The sequence below is a fragment of the Bidens hawaiensis genome, unplaced genomic scaffold (assembly GCF_021521415.1).
Source record: "Bidens hawaiensis isolate Kalapana, Puna unplaced genomic scaffold, B.hawaiensis_p1.1 tig00005680_1, whole genome shotgun sequence".
In the NCBI taxonomy this organism is placed as follows: Eukaryota; Viridiplantae; Streptophyta; class Magnoliopsida; order Asterales; family Asteraceae; genus Bidens; species Bidens hawaiensis.
This window is the reverse complement of record NW_027491370.1, coordinates 108,760-119,589: the sequence shown is the minus strand read 5'-3', so window position 1 is coordinate 119,589 and position 10,830 is coordinate 108,760. Positions and strand designations below refer to the sequence as shown.

Below are 10,830 nucleotides of genomic sequence, written 5' to 3'. Positions count from 1 at the left end.
GTCCCGTTCAACTTGCCATCCAAACTCATCGTCCGTCTTCAACAACAATCTTAAGAATTCACGCAATTATGAATCACGTACCAACATCCACCATACCAATCAACCTCATTTCCTTCTCAATTGTGTAAATTTTCTTAACCTTATCCATCAAATCAACCGTAATCTGCGCTACAATATGTGTAGTACATTGACTGATTAAACATTGAATTAACATATCTGATTGACGGAATCGGAAGACGGAATTGTGCCATGATGTGTTAGTGTAACTCGTCGAATCTTATGACGGATTTTTACATTTCTAGGGTTTTTGAGGACTTGGGGGTCGTTCAAACTTGACTATAAATGAATTCCGAACCAGTTTATGAGTAAGTCAGTCACTTACTCTAGTGGTTGGTGCATCCCTCTAAAAAGCTTTGGATCGGGCATAGGCGCGGGTTCGAGTCTTTGACTTCACATTTTTTTGAGTTTACGATAAGATAGATGGAATTACAAGTTTACCCTTGACTTAACGAGAAAAAATTGACGGGGTTAGAAAAAGGGTACAAAAATTGCAAGTTTTAGAAACGTGAAGTAGCCATTTGCAAAAAATTCAAAAAAGGTACTAAAGTTGCGTAGTTGAACAAAACACATGTACTAAAATGACACTTACCTCATCTAATAAAAAACTATATATATATATATATTGAGTAAACTGTCATTTTCGTCCTTATGGTTTGGCTAATAATGCAAATTTAGTCCAAAAAGTTTATTTTTTTTTTCATATGGACCCTCCACGTATTCCAGTTCCTGCCAATTACATCCAAATCACTAACCCCGCTAAATTTTATCGTTAAGTCAGGGGTAGACATGTCTTTTCACTCTTTCTTTATTATAATACTTATTTAAGTTAACTGCGGTTTTCGTCTATCTGGTTTGTCCAAATCTGCAGTTTTAGTCTGGTAGTTTTAAATTTAAAAATTTATTCCATATGGTTTTATTTCCCTTGCAATTAAACCCGAATTCTCTAATCTTGTTAAGTCTGATCGTAACCCATTTGCGTGCCCCTCATGTGACGATCCGTTTTGTCGTTTTTTTCCCCAAATAAAACTCGGTCCTAATTTGCAACCCCCCTACCCCTGACGTGAGGGGCTGTGGTGTATTTAGGAAAAAAAGAAAAAAAGAAAGAACAAAACTGCCCCTCAAGTGAAGGACACACTAATGAGTTTAAAGACCAGACTTAACGAGATTAGGAAATTCAGGTTTAATTTTAAGTGAAATGAAACCATAGGGAAGAAAATTGCAAATTTGAAATTACTGGACTAAAACTGCAGATTTGGACAAATTAGAGCGACGAAAACCGCAATTTACTTAAATAAGTTATATAATAAAGAAAGAGTGAAAAGACATGTCTACCTTTGATTAACGATAAAAATTTAACGAGATTAGTGATTTGGATGTAATTGGCAGGAACTAGGAAACGTAGAGAGTCCATATGCAAAAAATAGATTTTTTGAACTAAATTCGTATTATTTGCCGATCCAAAAGACGAAAACGAAACTTACTCTAAAATTTTAATCAAAATTACTTATTAGAATAAAAGCATTTCGGTAAAGACATAAAATGAATTAATTATTAATGTAGCAGACATCAATAATAACTTTTAGTTTGCACATTTCCGTCATCTTCTAAAGGAATCGTTGGCACTTCCTGGATCCATCCGATCCGACGACTCTCAATTCCGGTTCGGTTCGGTTCGATTCGATACAAATCGGCGTCAAAACCACCACCAAACTCACTAACCATCCATCCATCCATCAATTTCTCAAAACCCTAACCTGATTCGGTAACCGATCCGGATCTTGTAATTCGTGGATCTATATTATGGCGGATCAGTTCGAGCAGTACTTCAAAAGAGCAGATTTGGATCAGGACGGTCGCGTTAGTGGTGCCGAAGCTGTTTCCTTCTTTCAAGCCTCCGGTTTACCTAAGCCGGTTCTCGCTCAGGTAACTTTTATTATTCACTCATTCCACTTTCTTCTTATTATTAGAATTTTGCACTAGAGTATTAATGATGTTTACTTGGAGTATTAATCTGTATCAGATTCAGCCTTGATTTCTTAGCTTACATACCAGAATTTTGCATATAGTAAGTGTTAGATATCATTTTACATTTAGTTATAGACAACTGCTTAGGTGATTCAAGGAAGTCATAGATGATTTCAAAAGTAATTTTACTTTTTTTGTTTGTGTTAGTTTGACAATGGTTATTTGAACCTTAAACCCTAACATATTCATTCCCACAAGTAGGTTACACCATGTCCATACCTGTCAATAGGCACTATTTGATGCTTAGCAATAAGGTATTAGGATTTTTTAAAGAAGAAATGTTTTTCACTGAAGTACTCCACCAAAATAGCTATTATAATAATAATACCACCAAAATAGCTATTATAATCAGTCAATACCACCAAGATAACTTATAAAAAAAATGCAGATGGTCGCTCTTTCATGATATTTGGTTGCTGCAGACCACTTAGCACTAACCTGCCGCTACCTATAGGGGGCACTATTGACAACGTTACACAAATTTACTAGTAACTGATAGGGTAATAAGATATTCATTAACAGAGGTAGGTTACACATTCACTGGTAACTGATAGGGTAATCACTTTCAAAATGCACATCCAAACACCATGTTATTTCATTATTTAGCAACTATATGATATGCTTTCTTGAGCCTGAAGAGAAAAGAAAGGAAAACTAGTATTATACATGTGTGTGTGTATTGCATATTTGAAAGAAAGAAAAATAAACTATCATGCTTTAATGTTTTACTTGTGTTCTCAATTTGCATTTTTCTAGTGTTCTTTACATTCTTTCATCGTATGTATTTGTTTGTGTGTAGATATGGACATATGCAGATCAAAATAGAACTGGTTACCTTGGGCGGACAGAGTTTTACAATTATCTGAAACTTGTAACCGTTGCACAAAGTAAGCGAGACCTTACTCCAGATATTGTAAAGGCAGCATTATACGGGCCCGCTTCATCTAAAATCCCTCCTCCCCAGATTAATCTACCTGCTTCTACTCCTCCACCTCAGCCAAGTCCAAACATGGTGGGATCAGCAGGAGCTGGTATAAGGGGTTATCCACCACAACAAGGTCAAGTCATGAGAACCAATCAGGTAATGCCAGGTGGAGGGACAAACATCTACAATGGTTCACTGGCAAGTGGAGTGCAATCTCAAGTTCCTAGTACCGCTACTGGTAGTAGCTTATTGCAAAATGCTAAACCAAATGGTTCGGCTGCTACCGTGTCGGCACCTAAAGATTCAATCAGTCGTGCTGTTTCAGGAAACGGGTTTGCATCATTTGGTCCTGCTGTTTCATCTCAACCAAGTGTTTCATTGCCTGTGTCTGCTGGTGGGACTCAGCTATCTAGTAAACCCTTTCAAAGTCACCAGCCTACTGTTAATCAGAACCACCAAACGCAATCAAATTTTAGACCAAATCAGCAAGCTCCTGGATCTACATTTGCTCCTGTCAGGCCTGAAAATGTTTCTTCTTTACAATCGTGGCCAAAAATGTCACCAGCCAGTGTTCAGAAGTATGCCAAGGTTTTCATGGAGGTAGATACAGACAGAGATGGGAAAATTACTGGTGAACAGGCACGCAATCTATTCTTGAGTTGGAAGTTGCCAAGAGGTAGGTCTAGTTTCTTTCAATTCACATTGCTTTATTGAGTTTTCTAGTTACAAACTAAACTCAAGGATATCATTTTAGTTCATTTAGTTTTTGGGAGTCTAATAAGCTAAAAGCTACATCTGAATATCAACAAATTAAAAAACTAGACACACATGTCTAATTTTTAAGTCCTCTATTTATGCACTATTTAGAAAAGAGAAAGATATATATGTGAACCTCGGGTGGGCAAAAGTGAAATTGCACTAATTTTGACGTTGTTTTACTAATCTTTTGAAAATAACGTTAAAAATGTTGGAAGGTTAATCAGGCATCATGTGGTGGCGTTGATAGTCGAAAGACAAGGGTACATGCACCAATTGGCCCGGTGTGCTAATGGTTGCGTGTTATGTGCCTTATGTCCAAGGCTTGATGCAAATCTACTATCGAGCCGGCTGGGGGTCTCACCGGAAGCAGCCTCTCTATTTCTTTGGGGTAGAGGTAAGGCTGTCTACATCTTACTCTCCTCAGATCTTCCCATAGCTTTGCTACTGGTGGGTGGTGGGAAGAGTATGATGATGATGATATGATTAGAAAAGAGGAAGATTTAGTACTTTTTCATTATGATTTTCAGCTATAAGCACATAGTTACAGAGAATTAGAGATTAGTGATAAGGATCACAAAGATGACACCTTATATAAGTTCTATATGAATAGGAAACCAACAATTGACATGATAAGTGATATCTAGAGTCTAGACACTGTTATTTACACATTGGCTTAAATGGTGTGTTCCTATCAATCTGGCTGTATGGACATTAACTTTTTTCAGAGTAAGAAAATCAACTAAAATGATGTATAGATATTGCTATATTGTGTATGGTCTGTCCCATACACTTATTTATTAAGTAAGCAGATACGTACTTTACTACTTTTTTGATTCACTAAGGAAATATTCAAACATACACACCAAATGAGTTAAAAAAATAATAAGTGGCCCATTTAAATTAACTTACATGTTGAAGAAAAAGCTGCGTGACGTGCAACCTATAAAATCTCTCGTCTGTTTTTAGGCATATTAACCAAAAACATATATTAGAGTTGTCGAAAAACTGTGTTTACAGAATTACAGCGAGGACCATAGAAGGACACTTTTTTGTGTTCCTGAACTCTGATTACTTGATTTCTCTTTGTTCTATTCTATAATAATAATTATTTTTTTATGCACCACTCACTTTAAAATATAATGTTGGGTCTATCTCCTAGAATTAAAAGATTTCTGGACCATTTGGAGTCTTGGAGATCTTTGTGGCATGATATTGCTGTTGCTATCTAAAAGTTATCATAGTTTTTGTAAAGTTATGTTTGTAGCTCTGTATTCATAAGAAAGTTAATAATTATTTTTGTCATTTTGCTTAAAAAGTGATGAACAATGAAATTTTACCACCCTGCATGAAGCGCCTGTAGGCATTTATATCTTTATATTTTTAAGCACAATGTTTCATTTATTTGACCAGTTATGTTTACATATTTGTAGTTCATATTTGTAGGCTGTACTAGTTTTGTCTAGAAAACATATATTTAATTTTAGGTTTGCTATATTCTAGATAATAGCCATAAAGGAAACAGTTTTAACACTAGAAATCCATCACTAGCAATAAATCACACACTCACAAGTATTGTTTTGCTAAAATGGGATGTGCTTGAAAACACATACTTATTGACTTCTTTAAAAAAAGCAGAATATATAAGAATTGCCAAACACTATTTAGCATGGTGAAGGTTGAATAATTTTGTTTGTGAAAGTATCGTTTTAGAGTTTCTTGAATGTTGAAATCAAGTAGCGGTAGTAAAGTTAATATGGCTGTTATTGGTATTTCAGAGATCTTAAAGCAAGTGTGGGACTTGTCTGATGAGGACAATGACAGCATGCTTTCTCTCAAGGAATTTTGTATTGCTCTGTACCTTATGGAGCGGTTTAGGGAAGGTCTTCCTCTTCCTAAGGTGTTACCACCTAATATCTTTGAGGGCCAAAGTCAAGCGTCTGCTGCTTCACAATGGAGACCTCCACCAGGTATAAGCACTTGCACTTATATATTATTTTGATTAAATGAGATTTGGAAGGTTTCATGCATTACAGATGGAACATGTGAGTAAATGGGACGTGCATCATGTTACCAACCACTAGCTATAATTAGTTAAGTATCTTGTAGGTGCTCAACCACATGGGGTGACGGCCCCACGGCAGGTGGCGCCTGTTGCAGCAAGACCACCTCGACCAGTTCCAGTTCCACTTCCAGTAACTGAGACTGACGAACACCAGCAGAACCAGCCTAAACAGCGCAAGCCAGTTCCTGTGCTGGAGAAATATCTAGTGGACCAACTTAGCACTGAAGAGCAAAATTCATTGAATTCTAAGTTTCAGGAGGCAACCATGGCAGATAAAAAGGTAAAAAATGAAGTTCTTGTTTCCCTAAACTTAAATTTAATATAATAGATTATGGCTGAGTTTTTACTGCATCCTAAACCAGTCCTAATTAGCTGCATGTTTTTTGGTTCAACTTTATAATGCTGCAATTTTAATCAGATGGCCAGTAATAAGTGAGCACCTTGCAGACCGAACTATACATTTTTAACTTAAGGATTACAAATAGCGAGTATCCAAACAATTTGCATAATGAAGCATGCCCACCAAATGGTTTTTTGGCTGCTTTTCTGTTTATCATAGTTGTGTGAAAGTTGCACACTCTCATTCTTCTGACTACCTACTTTTTTTTTCTAACACACACAGGTGGGTGAACTTGAAAAGGATATATTGGAAGCCAGACAGAAGATTGAGTTCTACCGACACAAGATGCAGGAAATTGTGAGTTCTCTCATCTAGTTCTCTCTTTATAATCAATTGTTATGTGAGTGTGAGTGTGCGCACGCGCATGGTTTAGAACTATGACAAGTAAATGATATTCAATTGGTGATGTTTGAATGAGATGAGATTTTATGGTTGGTTAGATATCATATTTTATCTTTAGTACTTGTAGTTCAAAAGGGGAAAAGTTGCTACTAACTTACTGTATAAACTGGGGTGCAACAATTTGGGGCTTCTTTCAGTATTACATTTGGGTTGTTTTCAAGCAATAAGCATCTAAATTCTGAACATGTATAGATTTGTTACCCATCATATGTTTGTTCTTTTATTTCAGGTGTTGTACAAGAGCAGATGTGACTCTAGATTAAATGAGATCACAGAAAGGGTTGCCGGTGATAAAAGAGAGGTATTATGCCTTATACAAAATTGACGTGAACACACATTTAGATACTTGTGTGTATATATACGTGTGTGTGTGTATACACATGCATGTACACATATATGCATATACATTTTCAAATATTAAATGCTGTTTTGTGGAATAAGCAATCTTTGTTGTCAGGTTGAATTACTTTCAAAGAAATATGAAGAGAAATACAAACAGTCTGGAGATGTAGCCTCTAAGTTGACTATTGAGGAGGCGACGTTTCGTGATATTCAGGTTTAATGACAAGCTTCTCTTGAGGTTCATTTGTCCAAATTTTATGCCACTGACACAGTATCAAATATTTATAATAATTAGGATAAAAAAATGGAGCTTTACCGAGCAATAGTCAAGCTCGAGCAGGAAGGAAAACCTGATGAATATCAGGTAGGTTGTTTTCTGTTTGATTGTGCTATACATGTGTGTCTATATATTCTTTTTCCCGTGGACGATTTTTGTTAACTTCTGATTACGTAGGCCCGTGCCGATCGCATTCAAGCGGAGCTTGAGGAGCAAGTAAAAGCATTAAATGAGCGTTGTAAGTTGTATGGATTGCGTGGGAAACCAACCTCTTTGCTTGAGCTGCCTTTTGGTAAGATTATCACATTTATCATATGGTGTTCCACCTCTTTTATTTGGGAAAACAAATATTCTGTCAATCTACTCATGCTTGCTGATAAAATAAATAGTCACATTTTAAACAAGTTCTTCTAGTACTAATGTTTCAAAACTTTTCTAATGTTAAAAGTGGTCGCAAATAGCCAATGTCCCATAAAACAAATTAATGAAAAAGAAGTCGCATTATGAAATTTTCTATTGATAAACAATAGTAATATTTAAACACTGCTATTATAAAAGGTACCCCACTGTAAAATTTTGTGTCACGAGTGCTTGCATTTATTAAAAAAACTGCAGTTAGAAAAGGCACTCATATTTCAAAATCTGTCTTCACAAATTTATAGTTGCATTACAGGAATTTATTCCATCATGCCATTTTTGGTTATTCTTGTCTGTAAATATGCAGAAAAAACAAAGAAAAAAAATGGCTTTAACGAGTGAGATGATGTTTGTGTGTGTATTGGGGGGGGGGGGTAAGGATGTATTAAACTTATATATACGAAAGAAAAAGCTGATTGAGCTATGGTCTGGTATATGTATACCTACGTGAGTTGATCTATTGGATCGTGTGTCGGGTAAATGGATCTTAACTATTTCATGGATTTGGTTCATTAACATGTCACACTGTACACACTTTGAGGTGTTTTGTTGATATGAATGATAAAGTTGTACATGCCACATTCGAGTATGTGGCAATTGGCAAACAAATGAGGATCTAAATTGATTAATCCATGCTATGGTCTTTACATACCTAAATCATTTTTATTTCTAGCTTAAAAGCTGTGAAGGGGCTTTTGTAGTTGATTTTAATAAATCTATTCAGGTTGGCAAAGTGGCATTCAAGAAGGAGCAGCTGATTGGGATGAAAAGTGGGATGCATTTGAAGATGAAGGTGGTAAACTAACACATAATTGAAAATTAAGTTGATGATATATGTAAAAGCTATATAGTAGATTGATTTTGCATTCTGCTGCAGGATTCACATTTGTGAAAGAGCTCACACTTGATGTGCAAAATGTGGTAGCACCTCCTAAGCCAAAGTCGCATGAGAATAAATCTAAATTCCAAGACAACACGACTACTATTGCAGCCGCCTCGGATGCTGTTAAGTTGACACCTGATGATGAACCAAATGAGAAAGATAATGGGAAAGATAATGAGAAAGAGAAAGAAAAAGAAAAGGAGAAAGAAAAAGAGAAAGATAGTCCACCCGACAGCCCTGCAGCTAGTAGCAAGGCACCAGAAAGCCCAACTAACAAGATTTTTCATGAAAAAGCACAAAGGTACCCCATTTTTTTACGAGTAAATACCATAAAACCAACATACTTTTTTATTTTGCATATTAATTGATTTTTGGTATTTAACTAAACTTCTCAAAAGTACACGAAAATGTCCATGAACCTAATTTTGGTAATTGAAGTCCCTAAACTTGTCTCAAATGCAAGTAATTATGAAACAAAAAATTAAAATAGTTTGTTACTCTTTAAACTGATCTAATTTGTGAAGTACATTCAACATCTTTGCATAAAGAAGTCTTTATATCATCTGATTTTGACCAATCTAAGAGGTAACAAGTCGTTAATATAAACTTTTGTTTACTAGTACATGCCATTACACAAGTTTAGGGACTTTATTATAGCCAAATTTGGTTGAGGGACTTATTGTGTACTTTTGACAAGTTTAGGGACTTTAATATACCAAATCTTAAAAGAGGCATTCCTTAACAATATTTATTTTTGTGCAAAAACAAGAAATTATGTTGGTTTTTAATGGTATTAATCTTATTTTTTTTTAAATGTTAAAAGAGGCAATCCTTAACAATATTTATTTTTGTTACTGGTGCAGTGAACATTCAGATGCTCATTCAGTTATTTCCGGTGACAAAGATTTCGATGAGGCTGGTTGGGGTACATTTGACACAAGTTATGACTCAGATGCAGCTTGGGATTTTAACGCTACAAAGGCTAATAAGGTGTGTGTGTGTGTATAGGGGCACATTCAATGCATAACCAATTTTAACTAAAGAACCATGTGAACCACTTAGCCGAGTTATATGAATTAACAATATGTACAAGTTTTATGCAGATTCAGTTTATTGATAATTTTGATGATATTTTGCAGGATGAGAGTAAACAATTGTTTGATGGATGGGGTGACCTAAACCCTATAAGAACTGAGGTTCCCAAAAAGGCGACTTTCACGTTTGATTCTGTTCCGGCCACACCCTCATACGAGTCCCCCCCACCTGGAGACAGTTTGTTCCAAAACCGAGGCCTATTTTCTTCATCTTTTGCAGACTCGGTCCCCAGCACTCCCGCTTACAGTTATGCCGGTTCACCTAGACAACAACCATTCGTTTCTGTTTTCGCGGACTCAGTTCCAAGCACTCCTATGTATGCAACCAACTCACCTCGCGAAGAACACCCGTTCACCAACAACTTTTCAAGATTCGATTCGTTTAACAGCACTCCTAATGATGGTGGACTCTTCCAACCCCGGGACTCGTTTTCAAGATTTGATTCGTTCCGCAGCACCGCTCAAGATTCTGAGTATGAGCAAAATACCCTTGCGAGATTCGACTCCATGCGCAGCACTACTGTCGATTCTGATTTTGGTCATTCACTGTTTCAAAACCCGAATGAGTCGTTCTCCAGATTTGATTCCATGAGAAGCACCAAGGAGTCAAACGATTACAATCATGGGTTCCCGTCTTTTGATGACGCGGATCCGTTTGGATCGAGTGGCCCGTTTATGTCACATGACCCGTTTAAGACGGGAGTGGAGAGTGAGACTCCAAGAAGAGATTCGGTAGATGGATGGAAGGCGTTTTAATTAGTATTGATGGTTGGGTTGTTGAGTCTTGTATAGGTAAAAGTTTGTTTCCTATATTTGTTTGGTTTGTTTGCTTGATTGTCTGTTTGTTTGTTCTGGAAATTGCAGATTTTAGTTTCAGAACTATCAAACTGCAGCCGATTGATCTGTTTTGAGATGCATAAGGTTTAAACCATTGTATAAGTAAAAGAACCATTTCTATTGAAGCAGTTCCTCTAGATCTAGATGTGCCCTTAATTACTTTCGGGATTCAGTTATTGCGTGATAATAACAAAATGACCCGAGCCATCTTGTGTTGTGAGGTTCCAGAAGGCTGAAATCTTTTTCAATTGTATTGACCTATAAACCTCTATGAAAGTTTATGAGGATTTCAATTTGCAGGAACCTGGGCAAGATGGTGCGACTTCACATGTATGCGAGTAGAAAGA

General features: G+C 36.3%; 1 protein-coding gene across 2 annotated transcripts; it reads left to right on the top strand.

Annotated features, from left to right (window-relative positions):
• Positions 1 to 1,744: 1,744 nt before the first annotated feature.
• Positions 1,745 to 10,609, top strand: LOC143630500 (uncharacterized). Of its 2 annotated transcripts, none has more exons than XM_077099493.1 (13): positions 1,745 to 1,983; positions 2,885 to 3,686; positions 5,545 to 5,736; positions 5,876 to 6,111; positions 6,454 to 6,528; positions 6,863 to 6,934; positions 7,091 to 7,189; positions 7,271 to 7,339; positions 7,430 to 7,544; positions 8,394 to 8,462; positions 8,547 to 8,853; positions 9,416 to 9,542; positions 9,692 to 10,609. In XM_077099493.1, exons 1-13 carry the CDS (start codon positions 1,861 to 1,863, stop codon positions 10,400 to 10,402), a joined length of 2,997 nt encoding a protein of 998 aa, XP_076955608.1. In that variant the 5' UTR covers positions 1,745 to 1,860; the 3' UTR covers positions 10,403 to 10,609. The 2 variants fall into 2 exon arrangements, with proteins under 2 accessions (XP_076955608.1, XP_076955607.1); XM_077099492.1 differs by having other exon boundaries at positions 8,394 to 8,465.
• Positions 10,610 to 10,830: the final 221 nt, after the last annotated feature.